Genomic DNA, 27514 nt, shown 5'->3' on the forward strand with positions numbered 1-27514 from the left:
ATGAACTGTTCAACCTCCTCATGGGAGCACTAGGTAGCATCGATACAGTCATCGATGTGGCAGAGGAAAAGGTGGGGAATGGTGCCTGTGTAGCTGTGAAAGATGGACTGTTCCATGTACCCAATAAAGAGACAGACTTACCCTGCCCTGGGAGCAGACACAGAGGAATTGGGAATAAGGGATGGCATTTTTACATGAGGCAGGGTGGGAGGAGGTGTGGTCCAGGTAGCTGTGGAAGTTGGTGAGTTTGTAGTAGATGGCCATGAGACACCTAGGAATACTATGGCGAGTAACTCACCTTCTGACGCCCCAAAGCTTGTCAATCATTTACAAGGCACACGTCAGGAGTGTGACGCAATACGAACCAGTTGCCTGGATGGATGCAGCTCCAACAACAATTATGAAGCTTGACACCATCCAGGAGAAAGTAGTGCACTTGATTAGCACCACATTCATAAGCATCCACACCTTCCAACACCAATGCTCAGTAGCAGCAGTGTGTACGATTTACAAGGTGCATTGCAGAAAACACCAAAAGATCCTTAGACAACACCTTCCAAATCCATGACAACTTCTATCTAGAAGGATAAGGGCTGCAGATACTTGGGAATATCATCACCTACGGGTTGGCCTCCAAGACAGTCACCAGTCTGACTTGGAAATAAATATACCATCATTTGTTTTCACTGTTACTGAATCAAAATCCTGGAATTTTCTTCCTAATGGCATTGTGGGTCAACGTACAGCACATGGACTGCAGTGGTTCAACATGACAGCTCAGCAACAACTTCTCCAGGGCAATCTGGATACAGAGCTGAAAATGTGTTGCTGGTTAAAGCGCAGCAGGTCAGGCAGCATCCAAGGAACAGGAAATTCGACGTTTCTGGCACAAGCCCTTCATCAGGAAGGTCAACCTAGATACAAGCAAGAAATACTGCCCAGGCAGCGATGCCCACAAATGAATAAAAAACACATCTTTCCAATTGCCTCCAAATGCATATAAGTTAGAACTTTTTGAACTTTACCTGCATCACAATCTGTCCCCGTTCTTTCTTTCAAGTTTGTTCCAGGAAACAATTTGTTGTTCAATATTAAGCAGATTCCACGTGGCTCACTGTCCATTTTGTATACTTCAATGCGCTGCTGAAACAGTTAACACAACAGGAAATACATCAAAAGGTGACCAATTTTATAAAACGTTGTTGTTATGGACCAGACCAAACTGCCTCAAAATATGTTCAGAAGATAGCCTAGACCCTGACAACTTCTTACTTGTAAAGGCAAGTGTAAGGCACTTCCGGATGCAACTCGATTGGTCAAGCTACCAGGCTTGAGGTAAAACACACTTTATTCTTACACTATGACTAAAATTTGTAAAGAAAGAAAGGATTAGAATAACAAGTCTTTTGGAAACCGTAACAGAATAATAGTGTTTAACTATGACACAGCAACTGTTCCAGGATGGCAAAGCCAAATTCAGTAAAACAGATGGTCTCACATGTAATTCTCCAATCCAGGAGGAAAGGACATCAAGAGAAAACTGTGTGTGTGTGTGTGTGTGTGTGTGTGTGTGTGTGTGTGTGTGTGTGTGTGTGTGTGTGTGAGACAGAGAGAGAGAGAATTCAACTGTTTTGCTGTAGTAGAGAGAAGTGTAAAGCAGCTTGCAAACCCAAACAGCTACTGGAAGTGAAACTAAAATCCTGGTTCTGTGGGAACTTGACCCCACCCGCTCATGCTTCTTTTGATGTCCTTTCCTCCTGGATTGGAGAATTACATGTGAGACCATCTGTTTTACTGAATTTGGCTTTGCCATCCTGGAACAGTTGCTGTGTCATAGTTAAACACTATTATTCTGTTACGGTTTCCAAAAGACTTGTTATTCTAATCCTTTCTTTCTTTACAAATTTTAGTCATAGTGTAAGAATAAAGTGTGTTTTGCCTGTTTTAAAACAAACCAAAGCCAGTTACATTGCTGGGCTCAGAGCAGACAGCTCAGTTACAATTTACAACACTTGCCTTCAAAAGAAACATGACAGAACAAATCTTTCCTAAAGGCACATCTCATTACTACAAGATGTTTCAGCAATGAGTAATTCAGCATGTTGGAATGTAACTTTTCTCTATTTGAAACTGGGCTCATATACAAATCCAGGTTGCTGGGATGACTATTTCTGTTCTCTGCTATCCAAGAGAATTCCACATCATTAACTTTGACTCAACCAGTGCTAACACCAGCAAACCACCAGCTAGTGCAAGAAATGGAAATACTGCAATCTTGTCATCATGCTTTCCGAGACTGGGCTCAAACAACATTGCACAAATTGTAATGTGTAGCAGCAGTCAAGGTGCACACGACAATGAGATAATAACCAGATGAAGTGGACCCTTACAAATACTCCCAAGACAGGTACAGAACTGGCCATATACAGAGTAAAGTTCTCTCTTTGATTGATCTAATACTGTCTTATCAATTAACTGCTAACATTTCTATCTACCTGTCAAAATATAGGGAAAAGAACATTGAGAATTGTTTGAGCACAAAACCTGAAGAATTTTCATTCCCAACTTCCCGGTATAAAAGTGCTGCTCAGTTTCTTTAATAACATTCTTGGCACTCCATTGGCAACATTGAGTCATACAAAAAAAAATTCCAAATTTAATCCCTGACACTGTTAAATTGCATCTTTCACAAGTTGAGGCAAGGCAGTTTAAAATATGGGATTTTAAGGTTTGAGAATAGTGGAATTGAACATGAAACAAGAATGTTATGGTAAATCTTTAATCACAGATTAAGTCTCAGTTTGTGTTCAATTCATGGACACCACATGTTGGAAGAATGTATAACCTTGGAAAATTGGGCAACCCTTAATTTGAAAAATCAATGTCTCCTGGCTCTGGACAGAGGAATTATCCACCACAAGAGGAATTTTCTTTTTACATCTACCTTGTCAAGACCATTCAGGATCTTATAAAATTCAATCAAGTCACCTTCACTCTTCTAAATTCCAGCCTGTCCAAGTTATCCTCATGATACAATCCACTCTATCCAGGTGTCAATCTTGTAAACCTCCTTCAAACCACCTTCAATGTATTTACATCCTTCCTTAAATAAGGAACCCAAATCAGCACACACTATTTGAGATGTGATTTAATCAATGTCCTATACAATTGAACTATAACATACTTACTTTTATGTTCAATTCCTCTCATAATAAGAATAACATCCCATTAATCTCTTTGACAATGTGCTGTATCTATATACAAACCTTTTTGTGACTCATGGTCCAAAATCCCTCTACACCTTAGAACTATAAGACCATAAGACAGAGGAGTGGAAGTAAGGCCATTCGGCCCATCGAGTCCACTCCGCCATTCAATCATGGCTGATGGGCATTTCAACTCCACTTACCAGCGTTCTCCCCGTAGCCCTTAATTCCTCGAGACAACAAGAATCTATCAATCTCTGCCTTGAAGACATTTAGCATCCCGACCTCCACTGCACCCTGTGGCAATGAATTCCACAGGCCCACCACTCTCTGGCTGAAGAAATGTCTCCGCATTTCTGTTCTGAATTGACCCCCTCTAATTCTAAGGCTGTGTCCACGGGTCCTAGTCTCCTCGCCTAATGGAAACAATTTCCTAGCGTCCACCCTTTCCAAGCCATGTATTATCTTGTACGTCTCTATTAAATCTCTCCTTAATCTTCTAAACTCCAATGAATACAATCCCAGGATCCTCAGCTGTTCCTCATATGTTAGACCTACCATTCCAGGGATCATCCGTGAGAATCTCCGCTGGACACGTTCCAGTGCCAGTATGTCCTTCCTGAGGTGTGGGGACCAAAACTGGACACAGTACTCCAAATGGGGCCTAACCAGAGCTTTATTAAGTCTCAGTAGCACATCGCTGCTTTTATATTCAGTCATTCTCTGTTTAATTACTGCTCCTCCATTCTTCCTTCCCAAGTGAGCCATTTTCACTTACCCACATTATTCTCCATCTGTCAGAATTTTTCCCACTTAATCTTTGATTTGTAATGTGTACTGAGGTACAGTGAAAGGCGTGGTCTTACATGTTTTACAAGCAGATCGTACTATATAAGTGCACCTAGGTAACAATTTCTCAAATTCTTCTGCAAACTTCTTATGTGTTATATTCTTTCTTACCTATCCTGGGATCATTGCAAATCCAGATACCATGCCTTTGCTCCCTTCATCTAAGTTATTAATACAAATTGGAAAAACATGGAGGCCTCAGCACAAATCTTTGGAGAATTCCACTTGTCATGTTCTGCAAATCATACAAAGACGTGTTTATGCAAAGTTTCTATTTTCTGTCAGCCATTCAATCTTCTATCCATGCTTATATATTGCTCTTACGCTATGAGCCTTGTTGTTCATGATAACCTTTAATGTGGCACCTTTTGAAGTGTCTTCTGGCAATTCCAAGTACAGCACATTTACAGATTCCCCTTTATGCTATTCCTTCAGAGTGCTTTAATAATTTAGTCAAACGTAATTTTCTTTTGACAAAACCATGCTGATTGTTCCTACCTTCCCTGAGTTTTCTTGAAGTGTCCAGCTATAACCTCTTTAATAATTCTAACACCTTCCCTACAATAGGCATCATGCTAACTGGTCCATAGTTTTCTGTATTCTGCCTCAGTACATTTGCTACCTTTCAGTCCAATGAAACCTTTCTGAAATCTAGGGAATTTGGGAAAATTAGCATACTTAATAGCGTTAGATTTTACTTAATAGCAACCTCTTTTAAGACTCTAGGCTGCAGTCCATCTGAACTTAGAAGCTCGTCAGCCCACAGCACTATCAGATTACTTATGACTCATCCTGATTGTAACTTCATCCACTTTTTCTCTCCTTCCAATTCCGTTATAGCCATCCCAGTAATACCTATAACGGAATGGTGGCTTGGTGTGCGGCATGGTGGCTCAGTGGTTGGTACTGCTGCCTCGCAGTGCCAGGAACCTGGGTTCGATTCCCACCTCAGGCGACTGTCTATGTGGAGTTTGCACATTCTCCCCGTGTCTGCGTGGGTTTCCTCCAGGCGCTCAGGTTTCCTCCCACAATCCAAAGATGTGCTGGCCAGGTGAATTGACCATGCCCATAGTGCTAGGTGCATTAGTCAGGGGTAAATGTAGGGAAACAGTTCTGGGTGGATTGCTCTTTGGAGGGCTGATGTGGACTTGTTGGGCCGAGGGGCCTGTTTCCATACTATAGGGAATCTAATCTTAAACAAAATCTATCTGACAAGTTCAAAGAAACTAATGAGTGATGTGTGCTGCCTGAGATGCGGTCTACTTTCTTAGAAAAGGGAGGAGCACCTTTTAAAGAAATCAGAATATCGATTATCACATTGTTCACTGACCTGGCTGTTGGTCTGACTTGTGTCTGACTGTGAACTTGTCTGTGTCGAGATGTGTCGAGGAAGGGAGGATGTTGCAATCACTGAGGAGGTTCTCGAGGTTTCTGCTGAATGGGTCAGAGAGACAACAGAATATTATTACGCTGCTGCAGGATTTGATTTTTTTTTACACATACCAAACTTTATACAGTTTTCCAAAGGAATGGGGAGTAGTTTAACGACTTTCGGTAACGTGCTCTGTATTCTTATGTTTTTCATTTGTGGCCAGCACTTCTTGCCCATTTCTAAATGCCCTTGAATAAGTGGTGGTGAGTTGCCTTCTTCAACCGCAACAGTCCTCATGCTGTGGGTGATCCACAATGCCACTAGAGAGGGAATTCCAGGATTTTGACTAGCGACAATGATGGAATGGCAATGTATTTCTAAGTCAGGATGGTGGGTGATTTGATGGAGAACTTCAAGGTGGTGGTGTTCCCCTATATCTGCTGCCCTTGTCCTTCATGATGGAAGTGGCTATGGGTTTGGAAGGTGCTGTCTGAGGATCTTTAGTGAATTTGTGTTGTCCTTCACTTCTGCACGTTACAAGAGAGCTTAAGTAAATTTGCAAGTCTGTTTTGCATGCAGAAGGTTGAAGTAAGATTTTTGGTCATGCCCAGAGCAAATTTATGTCAGCAGTTAATAAATTGACAAAATATTAAATGATCATTTTTGCTTTCTCTCTGCCATTGGACACCCTGAAAACATGACAGTGACTGTCCATCAAGGAGAGCATGCCTTGAAAATCTCCCTTGTTACTCGTTATTTGGGTGCTGAGTAGTTGAAATTACTTCATTAAAACCACATTAATTAGCTATTAATTAAATAATATTATCTTTAAAAAAGTGCTTGAAGCTAAACTTCTAGCAATGTTTTTGCTTGGTAGCAAAACCTTTTCCATTTCAGACACCCAGTGTCTCCATCAAATACTTCCATGATAGGAAAAGCAAACGATTAGATACAGAGTAAAACTGCCCTTGCACTGTCCCTATCAAACATTCCCAGGACAGCTGCAGCATGGGGTTAGATAAAAAGTAAAGGTCCATCTACACTGTCCCCATTTCACAATCTCAGGGCAGATACAGCACAGGATTAGATACAGAATAGAGACCCCAATTGCACTGTCCCCCATCAAACCACATCTAGGGCAGGTAGAGCACAGTTCAAATACAAAGTAAAGCAATCTCCACGTTGCCTCATCATCAAGCACTCTCAAGGCAAATACAGTAAGGTTAAACTCCCTTTCTATTGTCCCATCAAACATTTCCAGGGCAAGTACAACATTAAATAAGAATAATAAGACATAGCCTTTGGCGATGATCTTTGCGTCCTCACTGTCCACTGGAATAATACCAGATGATTGGAGGGTGGTAAATGTTATTCTCTTGTTCAGTAAAAGGTGTAGGGATAAACCTGGCAATTACAGACCAGTCAATCTTATGTCGGTGGTGGGCAAATTATTGGAGAGGATTCTGAAAGACAGGATTTATGATACTTGGAAAAGCATAATTTGATTAGAGATAGTCAACATGACGTTGTGAGGGGCAGGTCAAGGCCTCACAAACAATTCTTTGAGGATATGACAAAACACATTGTTGAAGGTAGAGTAGTGGATGTGGTGTATCTGGATTTTAGCAAGGCGTTTGATGGGGTTCCTCATGGTAGGCTCATTCAGAAAGTAAGAAGACATAAGATACAGGGAAATTTGGCTGTCTGGAGACAGAATTGGCTGGCACATGGAAGACAGAGAGCGGTAGTAAGTGGAAAGTATTCAGTCAGGAGCTCGGTGACCAGTGGTGTTCCACAGGGATCTGTTCCTAGCACTCTGCTCTTTGTGATTTTATGAATGACTTGGATGAAGAAGTGTAAGGGTGGGATAGTAAGTTTGCCAATGACACGGAGATTGGTGGAATTGTGAATAGTGTGGAGGACTGTTGTAGTTTGCAACTGGACATTGACAGGATGCAGATAAGTGGCAGATGGCGTTCTACCTGGAAAAGTTGGCAGTGATTCACTTTGGAAGGTTGAATTTGAATGCAGATTACAGGGTTAAAGGCAGGATTCTTGGTAGTGTAGATGAACAGAGGGATCTTGGGGTGGTTGTCCATAGATCCTTCAAAGTTGCCACCCAAGTTGATAGGGTTGTTAAGAAGGTATATAGTGTGTTGGCTTTAAGTAGCACAGGGATTGAGTTTAAGAGCTGCAGCTCTATACAGCTCTGATTACACCACACTTGGAATATTATATTTAGTTATAGTCGCCTTATTATAAGAAAGATGTGGAAGCTATACAGAGGAGATTTACCAGGATGCTGCCTGGACTGAAGGGCATGTCTTATGAAGAAAGATTGACGGAGCTAGGGCTTTTCTAATTGGAGCAAAGAAGGATGAGAGGTGACTTGATAGAGGTGTACAAGATGATAAGACGCATAGATAGAGTGGATAGCTAGAGACTTTTTCCCGGGGCAGAAATTTTTATCACAAGGGGGTATAATTTTAAGGTGTCTGGGGGAAGATTTCAAGGAGATGTCAGAGGTCAGTTCTTTATGCAGAGAGTGGTGGGTGGGTGGAATGCACTGCTAGCAGTGGTAGTAGAGTCAGATCCTTTAGGGACTCGTAAGTGACTCTTGGATATATGGGTCTATTTGATCTTAGAGTAGGATAAAAGGTCGCTAAAGGGTGGCATATTGGCTCAGTGGTTAGCCCTGCTGCCTCACAGTGCCAGGTTCAATTCCAGCCTCGGGCAACGGTCTGTGTGGAGTTTGCACATTCTCCCGGTGTCTGCATGGATTTCTTCCGGGTGCTCCGGTTTCCTTCCACAGTTAGGTGAATTGGCCATGCTAAATTGCCCATAGTGTTAGGTGCATTAGTCAGAAGGAAATGGGGTCTGGGTGTTACTCCTTGGAGGGTCGGTGTGGACTGGTTGGGCCAAAGGACCTGTTTCCACACTGTAGGGAATCTAATCTAAAAAAAACATTGAGGACTGAAGGGCCTGTACTGTGCTGTATTGTTCTATGTTTTATAATGAATGCGTTATAAAAATGGCAGGCAGGTGATGTGTTGTGATTGCAGAATGAGGTTTGTCCTGTGATCAAGGCCTGCATTTAAATGTAATAGCCTGAGGAGCTACAGCTCAGTCACTGAGCAGGAGACCTTGCTGTCGACTCTGTGATGCAGGGACAGGGAAGTTAGTTGACCATTTTGTTCTGGGCAATGATGACACCCCTTAGGATGGCAGAATTTTACAGTCGTCATTGATCATGAACAGGAGGGTGTGACTGTGAGTCAGTTGGATGGAAAGATCGGCACGTATTGGTGAAGGAGCCTCAGGCCTTGACTTTTTCTAGCATGTACAAGGTGCCTCCTTCCTGTGTGGGGTAGGAGTATGATTGCAAGGTGGATGAATGGATTGTCTACAGCACCAGAGTGAAGGACACCATTCAAATGTGAATTGCAAAAAGAATGGTGGCAATGAAAGAAAACAGCATACAAAGGGCAATAAATTCTGTACTCTGCTGCCTGTAACAAAGAGGTTTAATGGCGACGGTTAAGGATGTCTCCATGTAGCTGGTGAGAAACTTGAAGAAGGAGGATCTAGCTGTTGTGGTTCATGTAGAGTGATTTGATTTGATTTATTATTGTCACATGAATTTTGTAAAGGTGTTGCATGGTGTCGCCACTCTCCGGCGCCATCTTGAAGCACGGAAAATAAACCAAAATATAGAAGGTAAAGGCAAGAAATAAAGAAATGTTCAACTTAAAAGCTATGCCTTGGGGCCAGATCCAGGTGCTGCCCCACCCCAATACTGAGACCAACACAAGCACAAAGCAATCAGGCAGCCGCAAAGCCAGCCATTGCTGGAACAAAGTCGCCACTCTTCGGCGCCATGTCGCCTCCACCACGAGTCCTTCCTAGGCCAACCTCGCAATGCCACCACCATCGGTGCCATTGGGTCCACACCGATCCCAAATCCAACCCCGCTGCCATTGACTCAAGTCTGTGTTGCCATCTGGCCTCACCGATGCATCCACCGATTCTACCACATCTTGAAGTGAGCTGAATGTTGCCTCCACTGGTGGGAATCCAAAACCTCGCCACACACCAGACCCACATTGCCGCTGCCAACGCTCTTAAAAAGGTAAAGTTAACAAATAACCAAAGGAAAGGGGAAAAATAGAAAAAGGGATGGAGTAGGCAGGCCCCGGGCTCAGAATCAAACTCCATTGCCGCCATCTTGTGATCATATTATGGGCAGGCATACTTGACAATAGTTTCCTGTTGAGGGCAGAAACCAGTGTAAGGAGACATCTGGACTAAGACAAAAAAAAATGAAAGGATACTATTAGGAAGCAGTACATAACAGAATTCTTTTCTAATCAATCAGATATTATAAACGCACCATTGGGGCAGGTAGGACTTGAATATGGGCCTAAAAATGTGTTGCTGGAAAAGCACAGCAGGTCAGGCAGCATCAAAAGGAACAGGAGAATCGACGTTTCGGGCATAAGCCCTTCTTCATGAAACACCTGAAACGTCGATTCTCCTGCTCCTTTGATGCTGCCTGACCTGCTGCGCTTTTCCAGCAACACATTTTTAAGCTCTGATCTCCAGCATCTGCAGTCCTCACTTTCTCCTACTTGAGTATGGGCCTCCTGGTCTAGAGATATGGGTACTACCATTGCCACAAGAGCAGTACATGAAAAACTAATTTATCTCACCTGATGTTGATTCCAATCTTAATTTTTCCACAGCCGTGTGCAGATTGCCAATGGAATTTAAATCTAAAAGCAGATTAATAATAAAACAGTTTTCATCTTCATTCACAAGGCTGGGCATCGTCAGCATTTATTGACCATCCTAATTGCCCTTGGAAGGTGCTGGAGTCCCTGTACACTTGCAGCCCATTTCCTTTTCAGTTGGAGAGTTTGTAGTTTTTTGAAAACACTGTCAATGTCACCTTTGCGTATTGCAGCAATATGACACGTATAATTACCTGCATTAACAGTTAAGATGGCGAGTCAGATCATAACATGAGTCGGTTGATATCCTTGTGCTGCTAATCCGTTTCAATAAGGGCCATTACAACTAACCTCAGTATCAGGGAGGGTGAATGAGGAACGGTTAGTTTTAGGAGCTATTGGTGGAAGCCTGGTGTGCTGGAACCTAGCAACAGTCTGCCTGCAATGGGGCATGTTATAAATTGGGCAGGATTGTTCAATCTCAAGACTGTGAGTTGAGTATCCTGTGGTGGGTAAATACATCAGTCGGTCTGGCATAGATGCATGATGCTGAGAGAGTTTCATTTCAATGTCTGATCAATATCGATCTCAGCCTTTGGCAGTTTGTGAAGAGCTGCATTGTTTAGGCGAGCATCTGGGGAGAGATAATACATGCTAACACTCTGACATCTGGTTATTAATATCCTAGATCTTTATGTGCACTGCAAGTGTGAAATGGGGCAGTGATCAGACTCAAGCATAATGAACAAAGTGCTTGCTGATGCTTACCACCTAGACATGCATAGAAATGGGTAGGAGGGTGCAGCTGGTACTGATGGACTTACACCCCTGTAACTACCAGTCTACATCAGAGAAAGGGAAATAAAGTTGCTGTGCAAAAAAAAAATGTTTCTACGCACTGCGTTCTGTAGTTGAACCTCCTCCTTGCTGGGGACAAGGCTTCTCTACAGCTGGGTCTTCCACCTGTAGAAACAAGAAAGAACAATGTCATTGGATATATCGGTTTATCCAGTTTTGGCTGTTTCCTCCTCCTCTCATCCTTTGGGCTATGAATCTAACTAAATGTTAATGAATAGGTTTTGACTAAGTCGAATCAAGCTCTTTATGTCAGAGCCTAGCTGGTCAATTTTAACAGGACATTTGACTGTAAAGATAACATGCCGAATATGTTCCTGGACAGAGATTGCTTGCCAGACTCTCCATGGCATCCATATCTACCAGTACACATTTTGTGTGACCATTGGTCACCCGAGGATCAGCAGAGCAACATTATGCATTCGTTTGGAGTTTGTTAACTCCGAATATATGCACTCCATCTTAAATTTAGTAAAGTGGTCTTCTACTGCAGTTTTGATTTATTATTGGTTTTCTGCTTTCACAATTACAAGTTCCAAGTAGCATACAACTGCTTCTTTTAATTGTTTCTTTTAGTGCAAAATGTCACAACCGAAAGAGAGAAAAATAATGAGATCAAATTATTAAGCAATAATTGAGTCAAAAAAAAAGGAGAAATAACATTTGTAAGCTCTAGATTTCAAGATGTGGAGGAGTCGGTGTTGGACTGGGGTGTACAAAGTTAAAACTCACACAACACCGGGTTATAGTCCAACAGGTTTATTTGGAAGCACGAGCTTTTGGAGTACTGGTCTTTCATTAAGTGGTTCATCAACCACCTGATGAAGGAGCAATGCTCTGAAAGCTAATGCTTCCAAATAAACCTGTTGGACTATAACCCGGTGTTGTGTGATTTTTATCTAGATTTCAAGAGCATCTTTGTGTCTATGCAGAACTGGTAGAAAATTATCTCATGCTGTGATGTAGAACACAGGAGCAGAAGTAGCTGCATTCATCAGAGTGAGAGAGAGAAACAGAAAGACAAACAAGCTGGTGAGCAACATTTATCCTCTGCAATCTGAGAGTGAGCCACTCTCTGTGTGATGGAAGAAGATTCATGCAAGATTTGGGGGTCAAGTTACAATAGTATGTGGTCCTCTGGTACCATAACATTGTCCTTCCTGAATTCTTCAAGTAAACAGTCTTTTGAAATGGCAACCAGTTGAAATTAGTTTGCAGAGGCAGCTCTCAATTTCTAGGTTCTCTGTATCTGTTGTTGTGCTTGATCTAGCTAGCGAGGGGCGAGGATGCCACACGCTCTAATTACACAAGAATTGATAGTTTACTGAGTACGCGTAAAGCAGCAATTTCCATTTGCAGGATTGCTTTAAGTTTTGCAAGATAACATTCTTTTTTATTAATTTTAAATCCAATCATGAAGACCAAAGCTCCCCCAGTGCAGTTTTGACTTCTCTAAATGATTCCACAGACAGCTACAAAACCAAAACACTAGATGGTCACCTGCAGATTGCTGCAACTTTGGAAATACCTGCAGGTCAAACCAGGCGCTGGGGTCGATTTGTGAACCTTCAGCCCATTACCTACAGTGGTTAGGATTTCTGCAGCCCAGTGTGTGTGTCAGAGAATGCATGATAGTGAGCTTCATTAGAATGCTAATGATTGAAAAGACAATGCCATAGACAGTCCTATGTGCACTCCTATCTGACAGTTACAGTAATTTGTTGTGTTCCTACAGTGGATGTCTGTGGTTGAGGTTCATGCTGATTCTCAGTTCCTTTTGAATCAATTGGTTTGGCATCAGTCTGAGCTTGACAGCTGACTTCAGGGAACATCCCTTGGCGAGGCTCTTTTGCTTGGCTCCTGCTCTCTTGTTGTGGAAGTGTAACTTAAAAGCAGAAAAAAAAAGGGAAGAGATTCATTAGTGGTTTAATATCTTTAGTCTAAAATAAAATAAATAATGTCTGCCTTGTGGACATCTCAGTGAATTACTACAAACCAAGTGGTAGAGTATAGTTTTACTTTAGTGGGCCAGTTACTATTCCTAACTCTCTCAGAATAGCTGGGAGCTTCCTGCTGCAGTGTATGTTGTGCCACTTCAGTGTCACTGGCAGAGAGTTTCAACCGCTTGGAGAGGAATGTCTAGGAGACCAGAATTGGGGGGAAAAAATCAAATGGGTGAACCTCATCAATGATTGTCACCAGCCTGTGGGCGGCACAGTGGCTCAGTGGTTAGCACCACTGCCTCACAATGCCAGGGACCCGGGTTTGATTCCAGCATCGGCCTGTGTCTGCGTGAGTTTCTTCCCACAGTCCGAAGATGTGCAGGTTTGGTGGATTGGCCATGCTAAATTGTCCCATAGTGTGCAGGTTACATGCATTACCTGGGGTAAATGTAGAGTAATAGGGTAGGGGAATGGGTCTGGGTGGGTTACTCTTTGGAGAGTCGGTATGGACTTGTTGGGCAGAATGGCCTGTTTCCACACTGTAGGGAGTCTATATTCTGATCTGGGGGCTCTGAAAGTCATAGATTAGAAAATTAAATGTGTCGTGGGAGAGTGTAGTCTCAAATGTTAATGCAACCACTAGTAGAAAACCACAAGCAAAAAGGACCCAACTCTCAGGGTTTTTAACCTTTAGAAGATAAATACATATTTTCAGAGAGTATGAGAAGAAATGACGCCTGATCAAATGCCATATGGTTGGAAGTTGTGATCAGACATCACTTGGTCATGAGCCATGTGGTGTGATGTCACACAATCAAACTTGCAGGAATCCACAAACCAGAGTTTGCAACCCGACTGGACTATCACAGCAGTGGGAAAAGACATCTAAGACAGAACAGATAATAAAGCTATTCAGTAAATGGGGCAATTTGATGCCTAGCTTAAGATTTTATAAGTCTTTCAATTGTAAGAAAATGGGAAGAATTCAGCAGGTGATCCAGGTTCTGGTAAAAGTTGGATAAAGTGTTGTGATGAACCTGGATTTAATGAAACGTGAGGCTAGAGTCATCATTTTATTTTGTTTTTAAAATGAAAAAGGCTGAAAGGTTATCTGAAAACAAGGCTTGTGAGGTTCATAGAAAACCTTCCCTTGGTATGGGAGCTGTACTCAACTCCTTGTTGGGACACATGCTTTATAAACGGTTAATAGTTGTTCAAGGGAAAGATGATAAGGCAGAAACAAAAGAAATGACCTTCTTAGGAAGCATATTTTTCCACTGAGATTTAGAGTTGGAGGTTAGAATAGATAGTGAAAGGTTTAAAAAAGATGAAGAAGGATTAAGAGTGGAATCATAAAATCTGAAGAATCAATGTCATTGATTAGATTTTAGTGACATGAGGAGAGCATATAGTATGAAGAAAGCAACACAATTGCCCTAAACTTATCAAAGAGCGTGATATAGGTAAAATTAAAGTGATTTAATTGTTGTGCTCGGCAGCAAGAAATTGTGTGACATCCAAATGTGACATATGACAGATGTCAAATTTGATGTTGCCCTTAACAGTTGCACTAAGTCATGTAAGAGTTTATGAATAAAGTCAGATTCTTCCTTAGGAAGAGTAGTGACTGCAGCATCAGGACAGATGATGATGATTCGGAAGTTTGCGAGATATTAATGGGAAAAACAGGGTAGATAAAGATAACTATTTCCACATGTTGGGGATTCTAGAACGAGGGAGGAATTAGGTCTAGATGATTCAGGAGAGATGTTAGGAAGCACTTCTACACAAAAAAAGGTGCTAGATTTTGGAATTCTCTTCCACAAATGCAAATGGGTGCTAGATCACTTGTTAATTCTAAATCTAAGACAGACACATTTTTGTTAAGCAAATATAGTGAGGGATTTTGGCCAAAGACAGGTATATGGAGTTAAGCCACAGAGCAGCCATGATCTCACTGAATGGCAGAACAGGCTCAAGGGATTGAATGGCCTCCTCCTGTTCCTGTGTTTTCATGTATCACTAAAGATACAAGGCCCATGGTTTAGGTAGCATCAACTGACCACTGAAGGATATACACAGTTAACTCTTTTTGGTGAGTTTTACATGTTGTTAGAGTGGAAGAACATTAGTTAGAAGAGAGAACTATGGCTTCAGGTTGAAGAGTTGCCTCATGAGACAATCTCGTTAATAAGCCCCAGATCATTGGATAGGCATTTGGAAGTTATTGGGCTAGTGTAGGTTAGGTAGGATTCGGTCGGCGCAACATCGAGGGCCGAAGGGCCTGTACTGCGCTGTATCTTTCTATGTTCTATCACAAGTCAAAACTCTGCCGCTAAAAGAAATGTTAGTTAATAAAAAGTAGCTCCCAGATTTACAAACTTTTGAATAAGATCTTGTGTACCAGTTATGTCTTGAATTTTTTCCAGTTTGCGCTTTAGATCAATTCTTTTGATTTCCTTCATGACATTTAGGAGGACATATAGATTATCTGGTGCTAGTTGTCCCTTCCTTTCCAGATCAATGCAGACATCCATAAAATTCTAAAGAAAAACAAATCATAACAACAGTTTCTAAAAGCTCAGTAAGGTTTCTTTCCATTTTTCTTCCATGCGGTTCTGAAGGAAATAACCTTTAATATGTCATGGTTGCACAGTTGCCCACTCCCCCACCCTGCAAGTGCTACTAGTAAGTATCATCAGGCTGTTTAACGAGATGAAGACATCGCAGCAGAGTTTATTCATGTCCTGCGCAAATTCCACGCAATTGTGCTTCCCAGCTGTAGCCCTGGATAGCAGTCAGGAGGGGAAGCACTCATGAGTTTCTTGCTATCCCAAGGAAGCCAATTGCAACATGTGTACCAGGACTTTCATTGTCTGAGCATTGAGCCCTAGTCTTTTTGGTGGATACCAGCCAGTTACATATTTACCAAGTCAGTTTCACCATTTCATAATTTTAAGCAAGTAACACACCTTTTCAATAAACGGGAGTATAAAAAGAGGATAATCTTGTCAAAGCACAGCAGGTCAGGCAGCATCCGAGGAGCAGGAGAGTCGATATTTCTGGCACAAGCCCTTCAGCAGGAATGTGATAGACTTATGCCGGACATCGACTCTCCTGCTCCTCAGATGCTGCCTGACCTGATGTGCTTTTCCAGCACCACGCGTTTCAACTCTGATCCCCAGCATCTGCAGTCCTCACTTTCTCTTCCTTCTCTGCAATCTTGTAAAAACCATACAAAGGTAAAAACATACTGGAATACTTCCGTAAAACTTTAAATTTTGGTTCCGTTATTTAAGAAAAGATATACTGGCATCGTAGGGAGTCTAGAGAACGTTCATTAGGTCCAGAGGGAATGTCTTTTTCAGGGAGATTGAGTAGGTTGGGCCTGTACTCACTGGAGTTTAGAAGAATACAAGGAAACCTTTTTGAAAACTACAGAATTCTCAGGGGACTTCGAGGGTTAGATGGTAAATGCTTTTCCTCCTTGTAGCAGAGTCGAGGACCAGAGGGCTTAATTTCAGAATAAGGGGTTAAGCTGGTGATGAATCTGTAGAATTCTTTACCATAGAGGGTTCATAAGGCTGGGTACTTAATATGTGCAAGGCTGAGAGAGACAGGTTTTTAGTCAGGGAGTCAAGAAAAAAGGCAGCAAATAAGAATTGAGGATTATTAGATCATCGATAATCCAACTGAAATGCAGAACAGACCCTATGGGCCAAATGGCCTACTTCCTCTCCGACGTTTTATGTACTAGTGAATTTAACAATTCAAATTTAGAAGTTACATACACATGAATAAAGCAGACTGCTATGCAATCCAGCTTACCTTCATATCCTGAGATTTCCCCTTGGCTACTTGCAGTATAAATTTTATGTTACTGAGCTCCTCACCATTAATCTCTTTCGAAATGTTATATAGCAGCACTCTGTAATGAAAGAAGTTTTAGGGCTGATTGCTGAAGGAAATTTGAAGATTATGCTCAGAGATCTAGAAATCACTATCTTGTGGTAAGTGCATAAATCAACCTAATTCTTTAAAGCATAATTTCTTGATGATGTGATTAAACTTCTTTCACCTCTATCAATCGGATATCATTAATGAGGTGATAGCTGCTAGGCCTTTTATAAACTTCAGTCGTGAGTGTTCGCCAACACAGATCACTGCAAATCAACAAAAATCCTAGTGTATTCAATGGTTGTCACCCTGGAACTGGACTGTCGATCAGCAACACCTCGAACCACAGAGAAATTCCATGGGCAATTCCATTTACAGATTCAATGGGTGGACTGTTGGAACAAACACGGTGCTCTATTCCTGACGAAGGGCTTTTGCATGAAACGTTGATTTTCCTGTTCCTCGGATGCTGCCTGAACTGCTGTGCTTTTCCAGCACCACTGTGGGCGGCACGGTGGCACAGTGGTTAGCACTGCTGCCTCACAGCGCCAGAGATCCAGGTTCAATTCCCGCCTCAGGCGACTGACTGTGTGGAGTTTGCACGTTCTCCCCGTGTCTGCAGGGGTTTCCTCCGGGTGCTCCGGTTTCCTCCCACAGTCCAAAGATCCAAAGATGCTAAATTGCCCGTAGTGTTAGGTAAGGGGTAAATGTAGGAGAATGGGTATGGGTGGGTTGCACTTCGGTGGATCGGTGTGGACTTGTTGGGCCGAAGGGCCTGTTTCCACACTAAGTAATCTAATGTAGAAAGATGTTGAACAAACACATTCTTCTTGAAGCCAAATAAACAACATTCAGGCAAAACTTATGCAAAACCAACAATAAATGAACTGAATACATGGCTTGGATAGCTGAAAAACAGCTTCTCTGCCAGGTTCCACTTTTCCAATAAAAAAAAACTTTTGGATTACAAAAGGTAGCCTTATAGTGACCATGTAACTATTGTTGTGAGTTGTTAAAGTCCATCTGGCCCATTAGGGATTGAAATCTGTTATCCTTATCTGGTCTGACCTACATGTGACCCCACAGCAATGTTGTTGCCTCTTAACTGCCCTCTGGACAATAAGCAGGCAACACCCACATCCCATCAACTTTTCTTTTTAAACTTGGGGCTGTAGTGCAATTCAAACTCATTTCTCCAGAACGTAAGTCTGTGGTCTGCATGACTGGTCCATTGACATTAGCACGACGCCACCACCTCCCTCTCAAATAGTCTGTGTCCCAGTGGTGGCCAAAGAAAATGTTACGAAAGGAAGCAAATCCTGCATCCTGGTTCCCATAACCACGTGGACCATCTTGGTCCATGTGACTGAAGATCTACAGGTTAAGAATTGGCCTATTCAACCATATGAAGACTCACAGCTGAAATGCACAACCTCAAATGAAGGATGGCTGATAACACAAGTAGCTTTTCCAATGTATTCTCCTCCTACTAGATAAAGTACTGAATGTCAGCAGTTGCTCAGGTATAACCCAACACAGTAACCTTTGAAAGACTATTAAGTGCAATAAGAGATTGACGGAGAGGCAATTTTGAGCAAGTCAAAACACGTGCACTCACACAGTTTCCTTATCCTTACTGTGGGAGCCACTGAAATACAATCAGGAATAGAATTCCTGTTTTATTTTACGACGCCTAGACAAAGACCCATAAAGCTAATTCTAGTACCTCAAACAACTATGGTTGAGATCAGCTCACTCTGCATGTAGCTGGTTCCTGCTGCTGCATCAGACAAGACTTCACTGAAGTGGGAGTGTTTAGGTTTTGAAAGTTGCTATGATATTGTTTATCTCAATAAAGTTACATGGATAAGCATAACCATTAGGGGCTGGAAAGATTCTTTCGAAGAGGATCAGGTGAAGAAATCTCCTTTCATCTCTTAGAATGATGACCTGGATTACAAACCTTGAATCTTGCCTTCATTGCTCAGCCCATTGAGTATAAGAGTTGGGACATCATTTTGAAGTTATACAGGACAATAGTGGAGTCACTTTTGGAGTACTGTGTACCACTTCTGATCACCCTAATATAGGAAGGATGTTATTAAATTGGAGATAGTTCAGAAAAGATTTACAAGGATATTGCCAGGACTGGAGGGTTTGAGTTCAATGGAGAGGCTGAATAGGTTGGGACTTTTTTCACTGGAGTATAGGAAGCTGAGGGGTGACCCAACAGAGGTTCATAAAATCATGACAGATAAGGTGAGTGACAAAGGCCTTTTACCAAGAGTAGGGGAGTTCAAAACTAGAGAGCATATTTTTAAGGTGAGGGGAGAGAGATTTAAAAAGGGACTTGGTGAGGGTGGTTCGTATATGGAATGAACTGCCAGAGGAATTGGCGGATGCAGGTACAGTTACAACATTTAAAACACATTTGGACAGGTACATGAATAGGATAGGTTTCGAGAGATATGGGCCAAATGCAGGCAAGTGGGATTAGTTTAGTTTAGGACCGAAGGATAGGCTTCATGTGTTTGTGACTCTATGATTCTTACCTCATACTCAGTGTGAGGATGCTCAGAGAAGTGATTTTGAGTCATTTTAATTATCTTTGTAATGATTCATCATACCATCACACATGGGAATGCCACCCACCATGTAAGTCCCAGATATTCATGTGACTTGGCCAGAGTTGTCTATCTCATAACGCTGCAGGCAAGGATGCCCTGAGACATGGTATATTAGAATATAGAAAAATACAGCGCAGTACAAGCCCTTCGGCCCTCGATGTGAAACCAATCCGAAGCCTATTCCATTCTTGTCCATATGCCTATCCAATGATAATTTAAATGCCCTAGTTGGCATGTCTACTACTGTTGCAGGCAGTGCGTTCCATGCCCCTACTACTCTGAGTAAAGAAATTATCTCTGACATCTGTCCTATATCTATTATGCCTCAATTTAAAGCGGTGGCCCCTGGTACTAGCCATTACCATCTGAGGAAAAAGGCTCTCACTATCCACCCTATCTAATTCTGATTATTTTATGTGTCTCAATTAAGTCATTTCTCAACGAAAACAGCCTCAAATCCCTCAGCCTTTCCTTGTAAGACTTTTCCTCCATATCAGGCAACATCGCCTCTGAACCCTTTCCAAATCTTCCACATCCTCCGTATAATGCAGTGACCAGTACTGTACGCGATACTCCAAGTGCAGCCACATCAGTGTTTTGTACAATTGCAGCATGACCTTGTGTTTCCGAAACTCAATCCCTCTACCAGTAAAATCTAACACACCATATTCCTTCTTAACAACCCTGTCAAACTGGGTGGCAACTTTCAGAGATCTATGTACATGGACACCGAGATCTCTCTGCTCATCCACACAAGCAAGAATCTTACCTTAGCCCAGTACTCTGCATTCCTGTTACTCCTTCCAAAGTAAATGACCTCACTTTTCTGTATCAAACTCCATTTGCCTCCCAGCTCTGCAGCTTATATATGTCCCTCTGTAACCTACAACATCCTTTGTCACAATCCACAACTCTACTGACCTTAGTGTCATCCACAAATTTATTAACCAATCCTTCTACACCCTCATCTAGGTCAATTATAAAAATGACAAACAGCAGTGGACCCACAGCAGATCCTTGCAGTACACCACTAGTAACCAAACTCCAGGATGAACATTTCCCATTAACCACCACCCTCTGTCTTCTTTCAGCTAGCCAATTTCTGATCCAAACTGCTAAATCATGCTCAATTCCATGCCTCCGTATTTTCTGCAATGGCCTACCATGGTGAACCTTATCAAACACCTTACTGAAACCCATATACACCACATCAACCACTTTACCTTCGTCCACCTGTTTGAGTTCTTTGAGAAGGTGACCAATGAAGTTTGTGAGGCACAACCTACCCTTCACAAAACCATGTTGACTATCCCTAATCAACTTATTCGTTTCTATGCGATTACAAATCCTGTCTCTTATAACCATTTCCAACACCTTACCCACACTCTGAAGTAGGGATCACTAGTCTATAATTACCAGGGTTCTCTCTACTCCCCTTCTTGGACAAGGGAACAACATTTGCTATTCTGGCATCTGGCACTATTCCTGTAGACAATGACGACATAAAGATCAAAGCCAAAGTCTCTGCAATCTCCTCCCTGGCTTCCCAGAGAATCCTAGGATAAATCCCCCAGCTCAGGGATTTATCTATTTTCCCACTTTCCAGAATTGCTATCACCTCCTCCTTGTGAACCTCAATCCCGTCTAGTCTCAGCCTGTATTTCAGCATTCTCCTCAACAGCAGTGTGAATACTGATGAAAAATATTCAATTAGCGCTTCCCCTATTTCCTCTGACTGCACGCACAACTTCCCACCATTATCCTGGATTGGTCCTAATCTTACTCTAGTTATTCTTTTATTCCTTATGTACCTATAGAAAGCCTTAGGGTTTTCCTTGATCCTATCCACCAATGATTTCTCATGTCCCCTCCCGACTCTTCTTAGCTCTCTCCTAAGGTCTTTCCTGGCTAACTTGTAACTCTCAAGTGTCCTAACTGAGCCTTCACATCTCATCCTTTCATACGCCTCCTTCTTCCTCTTGACAAGAGATTCAACTTCTATAGTAAACCACGGCTCCTTTGCTCAACCACTTCCTCCCTGCCTGACAGGTACATACTTATCAAGGACACACAGTAGCTGTTCCTTTAATCAGCTCCACATTTCAAATTGTGCCCATTGCCTGCAGTTTCCTTCTCCATCTTCTGCATCTCTAAATCTTGCCTCAGCATATCATAATTGCCTTTCCCCCAGCCATAACTCTTGCCCTGTGGTATATACCTATCCCTTGCTTTCGCTAATTTAAACATAACTGAATGGTGGTCACTATCACTAAAGTGATCACCTACCTCCAAATCTAACACCTGGCCAGGTTCATTACCCAGTACCAAATCCAATGTGGCCTCGCCCCTTGTTGGCCTGTCTACATACTGTGTCAGGAAACCCTCCTGCACACATTGGACTAAAACTGACCCATCTAAAAGTACTCAAACTATAGTATTCCCAGTCAATATTTAGAAAGTTAAAGCCTCCATAAGAACTACCCTTTTACTCTTGCTCCTCCCCAGAATCATCTTTGCTATCCTTTCTCGACTCGTGAGACCATGCAGATGCTATGACAGTAAATGGACACTGCACAACGATCACCAGACAGGAATGTTCCCTCCTAGTTCAGCGGTCAAGGGCATTTGCCTCTGATCTTCGGGTAAGTGTCCTCCAAGGCGGCCTTCAAGATACACAACAACACAGAATCAACAAAACAGAAACTGATAGCCAATTCCCGTACCCAAGAAGATGGCCTCAACCATCCTTACTGTCCGGTCTTGACATCACCACCTCAATAAATTGGAAATGATCTCTCTACCTTAATTAGTTTGCACAGTTTTGGATTACTTATTACTTTGGTTAGACCCTCTGCATGCAACTCTTATATCTATCATGTTATTCCAAATCATTCAGTTCATCTCCAGCACCACCTTATTTTAATTTTTTTGTAATTATCTCTCTGCCTCATTTAATTGGTTTAGTGATCATCCTCTTGCTTGTTAGTCAGCTGTTGACACTTTACTCACACTGTCTAATACTCTTGGTCATCTGCAGAGACGTATTATTCGACACTCACTCACACCAGTTGTACGATCTTTCGATCTCTCTGCCTATAAATTCGGCGTTCTGTGTGCTCACCTCTCATTTCGCCTGACGAGGGGATGCACTCTGAAAGCCTGTGATTTCAAATCAACCTGATGGACTATAATCTGTGACTTCTGACTCAGGCAGATTAGTCATGGCAAATGTGGGATCATGGGAATGAATAGAAGATTGGGATTGGGTGAGATGTTCTTCAGAGGGTCAGTGTGGACTCAATGAGACAAATGGCCTCTTTATACGCTGAGGAACTCTATGATTGGTGGGCTGTACAAGAAATTTGTCTTGAATGTCACTCTGTTCTGGATATGGCCCGTCAACACAGAGGAGGACATTGCATTTATATAGCATCTTCTAATATTTCTCAGTGTCTTCAGGAGACTGATCTGTACCAAATTACTTTGGAATCCAGTGTTGTTATGTCAACAAATGCACTCTCTCTGTACATGGAAAGATCTCACCAGTAGCAGTTGAATTAGAGTGAGCCAATTGTGCATTAAACATATGTATCTGCATTCCCAGACAATCAGATGCCTCACCCCCTAACCCTGATAACCTTTCACCCCCTTGGCTTAACAAGAATCTACCTGCATTTTAAAAATAGTCAAGGATTCTGATTCCAACACCTTTGCCAAAAACTCGACCCTCTGAGAGAAACAGTTTCATCTAATCTCTGTTTTAAACGGGCAACATCTGAATGTTAAACAATGACAAGTGGTTCTAAGTTCTCCCACAAAGGAAATATCTTCTCTACATCTATCCTGTTGAGACCTGTCAGGGAGATTTCACATGTTTCAATCATCTTACTCTTTTTTAACTCCACCAGATATAAGCCTTGCCTGTCCAACATTTCCTCATAAACCAACTAGAACATAAGAACATAGAACAGGACAGCACAGTACAGGCCCTTCAGCCCTCAATGTTGTGCCAACCTTTTATCCTCGTCTAAGATCAAACTAACCTACATACCCTTCATTTTATTATCATCCATGTCCCTATCAAAGAGTCGCTTAAATGTCCCTAATGTATCTGACTACTACCACCACTGGCAGTGCATTTCACGCACCCACCACTCTGTGTAAAGAACTGACCTCTGACATTTCCCCTAAACCATCTTCCCAATCACCTTAAAATTAAGTCCACTCGTGATAGCCATTTCTGTCCGTTCCTCACATCATCTTGTACACCTCTATCAAGTCACCTCTCACCCTTCTTCACTCCAATGAGAAAAGCCTTAGCTCCCTCAACCTTTCTTCATAAGACATGCCCTCCAGTCCAGACAGCATCCTGGTAAATCTCCTCTGCACCCTCTCCAAAGCTTTCGCATCCTTCCTATGATGAGCCGACCAGAACTGAAAACAATGTTCCAAGTGTGGTCTAACCAGGGCTCTCTCTCGAGCTGCAGCATAACCTCACTGCTCTTAAAGTCAATACCCCTGCCCATGAAAGCCAACACACCATAGATCATCTTAACAACCCTATCACCTTGGGTGGAAAATTTGAGGGATCTATGGACATGGACCCCAAGATCCCTGTGTTCCCCCACACTGCCAAGAATGCTGCCTTTAACCCTGTAATTTGCATTCAAATTTGGCCTTCCAAAATGAATCACTTCACACTTTTCCAGGTTGAACTCCTGCCACCTCTCAGCCCAGTTCTGCATCCTGTCAAGGTCCCGTTGCAACCTACAACAGCTCTCCACACTATCCACAACTCCACAAACCGACCCTACCAAGACATATACAAAAGTCACAAAGAGAAGAGGTCCCAGAACCAATCCCTGCGGAACACTACTGGTAACCGAGCTCCAGGCTGACTTTCCATTAACTATCACCCTTTGTCTCTATGTGCCAGCCAATTCTGCATCCAGGACAGCCAAATTTCCCTGTATCCCATGCCTCCTTACTTTCTGAATGAGCCTTTCATGGGGAACCTTATTAAAAGCCTTGCTACACCACATCCATTGCTCTGCATTCCTTTTTTAAAGAATCATAGGATTTCTACATAGAATCCTAGAATACCTTTGGCCCAACAAGTCCACACTGACCCTCTGAAGAGTAACCCACCTAGACCCGTTCCCTAATTACTCTACATTTACCTCGACTAATGAGCCTAGCCTACACATCCCTGAACACTATAGGCAGTTTAGCATGGCCAATTCACCTAACCTGCACATCTTTGGACTATGGGAGGAAACCGGAGCACTTGGAATAAACCCATGCAGAAATGTGCAAACTCCATCCAATCAGTTGCCTGAGACTGCAATCAAACTGGAGTCCCTGGCACTACGAGGCTGCAGTGGTAACCACTGATCCACCGTGCCACCTTCATCATTGTGTTTTGTCACATCCACAAATAATTCCATAAGGCTTGTGGGGCATGACCTGCCCCTCACAAAGCCATGCTGACAATCCCTAATCAAACTATGGTTTTCCAACTAATCATAATTCCTGTCTCTCAGAATCCTCTCCAATAATTTGCCCACCACAGATGTAAGACTGACCAGTCTGTAATTCCCAGCTTTATCCCTATTCCCTTTCTTGAACAAGAAAATAACATCCCCCACCCTCCATCCATCTGGCACAACTCCAGTGAACACTGAGGATGTAAAGAGCATTGCCAAAGGCGCAGCAATCTCTTCCCTCGCTTTCCATAGGAATCTTGGGTGCATCCCGTCTTGCTCAGACGACTTATCTATCCTTATGTTTTTTTGAACTTTTTTGCAAACCCTCCTCCTTAACATCAATCTGTCTGAGCATATCAGCCTGTTTCACACAGTCCTCACAAATCACAAGGTCCCTCTCACAGTGAATGCTGAAGCAAAGTATTCATTAAGAACCTCCCGTACCATCTCCGACTCCAGACAAGTTCCCTCCACTATCCCTGATCGGCACTTCCCCCACTCTGGGCATCCTCTTGTTTCTCACGTAAATGTAGAACACCTTGGGATTTTCCTTAATCCTACCCACTGAAGCTTTTTCATGCCCCCTTCTAGCTCTAAGTCCATTCTTCAGTTCCTTCCTAGCTACCTCAAAATCCTCTAAAACTCTATCTGATCCTTGCGTCCTCAGCCTTCCTTCTTCCTCTTGACTAGATGTTCCACATCCCTTGTCACCCAAAGTTCTTTCAACCTCCCATCCCTTCCTTGTCTCAGTGGGATAAACCTGTCCAGCACCATCAGCAGATGCTTCCTAAACAACCGCCACGTCTCTGTTTTGCATTTCCCTGAGAACATCTGCTCCCAATTTAGGCACCCCAATTTCTGCCTAATAGCATTGTAATCCCCCTCCCCTAATTAAATACTTTCCCATACCATCTGCTCCTTTCCCTCTCCATGAGTAGAATAAAGGTGAGGGAGTTGTGATCACTGTCATTGAAATGCTGTCCCACTGTGAGATCTGAAGCCTGGCCTTGTCCATTGCCAAGCACCAAATCCAAAGTGGCCTCCCCTCTAGTCAACCTATCTACATATTGAGTCAAAAAAAGTGTGGCAGTGGAAAAGCATCGCAGGTCAGGCAGCATCCAAACAGCAGAAGAGTTGACATTTCAGGCATTAGCCCTTCATCAGAAAGTCCTCACTTTCTCCAAGCTACATATTGAGTCAGGAATCTTTCCTGGACACCTGACAAAAACTGCTCCATCCAAACTATTTGCACAAAGGAGGTTCCAATCAATATTAGGGAAGTTAAATCATCCATGACAACAACCCTGTTACTTCCACAGCTTTCCAAAATCTGCCTCCCAATCTGCTCCTCCATGTCTCTGTTACTATTGGGGGGCCTGTAGAAGACTCCCAATAAAGTGACTGCCCCTTTCCTGTTTCTGTCTTCCACCCATACGGACTCTGTGGACAAACACTCCCCAACAATCTCCCTTTCTGCAGCTGTAACACTATCCCTGATTAGTAATGCCACACCTCCACCTCCTTTATCTCCCCCCCCCCCCACCTCTGCTGTTCCTTTTGAAACATCTAAATTTTGGAACATCCAATAACCATTCCTGCCCGTGATATCCAAATCTCCATAATGGCCACAACACCATAATTCCAAGTACTGATCCATGCTCTGAGTTCGTCACCCTTTCTCCTGATACTTTGTGTTAAAATAGACACACCTCAACCTATCACACTGACTGCAACTTTGCCCTATCACCAGTCTATCCCTCCTCACAGGCTCTCTGCACGCTGTATCTGCCTGTTCACCAGCTACCCCATCCTATAAGCTGTAGCTCCGGTTCCAACCCCCCCCCCCCCCCCCCGCCGCCAAAATAGTTTGAACCCTCCTGAAGAGCTCTAGCAAACTCCCACCCAGGATATTAGTTCCCCTCTAGTTCAGGTGCAACCTGTCCTTCTTATACAGGTCCCACTTTCCCCAGAATGTACCCCAATGATCCACATATCTGAAGGCCTCCCTCCTACACCAGCTCTGCAGCCACATATTCATCTGCACTCCTAGCCTCACTAGCTCATAGCACTGGTAGTAATCCTGATACTATTATCTGCTTGTCCTGTCTTTTAGCTTCAAACCTAACTCCCTATAATCACTTTTCAGGTCCTCATCCCATTTAGAGTCAACAACTGTCATTCCAGGTAATAGCCTGGTAAATCCTCTCTGAACTGTCTCTAACACATTTACATTCTTTCTTAAATAAAATGATCAGTATTGTGCATAGTACAGCAGATGTGATAGAGTCATACAGCATGGAAACAGACCCTTTGGTCTAACCAATCCATGCTGACCATATTAAACATTGTAACTATTTTTACATCCACTCTTCATCTGGAGGTTCATTCCATAGACAAACCCACTGTCTGTGTGAAAACATTGTCCCTCATGTCCTTTTTAAAATCTTTCTGCTCATCCTAGTTTTGAAACACCTCCCCCCCCCCCCACCTCAGGGAAAAGAAATCTGCCATTGACCTCATCTACACTCTTCCAGATTTTAAAAACCTCT

The 27514-nt window shown here is 42.7% G+C and overlaps 1 protein-coding gene across 5 annotated transcripts in view; it reads right to left on the reverse strand.

Annotated features, from left to right (window-relative positions):
• The window catches only part of LOC132817282 (caspase-8-like), a 70448-nt gene that overhangs the window by 12931 nt on the left and 30003 nt on the right, over positions 1 to 27514 (reverse strand). For 2 of the 5 annotated variants that reach the window (XM_060827689.1, XM_060827690.1), the window contains exons 3-9: positions 16784 to 16883; positions 15360 to 15498; positions 12725 to 12897; positions 11057 to 11120; positions 10137 to 10199; positions 5386 to 5489; positions 1026 to 1143 (exon numbers count right to left, since the gene is read on the reverse strand). In XM_060827689.1, coding sequence (XP_060683672.1) covers positions 1026 to 1143; positions 5386 to 5489; positions 10137 to 10199; positions 11057 to 11120; positions 12725 to 12897; positions 15360 to 15498; positions 16784 to 16883 — 761 coding nt within the window. The remainder of the gene's footprint in view (positions 1 to 1025; positions 1144 to 5385; positions 5490 to 10136; positions 10200 to 11056; positions 11121 to 12724; positions 12898 to 15359; positions 15499 to 16783; positions 16884 to 27514) is intronic. The other 3 variants (XM_060827693.1, XM_060827692.1, XM_060827691.1) reach the window with 3 other exon arrangements.

Source organism: Hemiscyllium ocellatum, chromosome 7 (assembly GCF_020745735.1).
Source record: "Hemiscyllium ocellatum isolate sHemOce1 chromosome 7, sHemOce1.pat.X.cur, whole genome shotgun sequence".
Taxonomy (NCBI): domain Eukaryota; kingdom Metazoa; phylum Chordata; class Chondrichthyes; order Orectolobiformes; family Hemiscylliidae; genus Hemiscyllium; species Hemiscyllium ocellatum.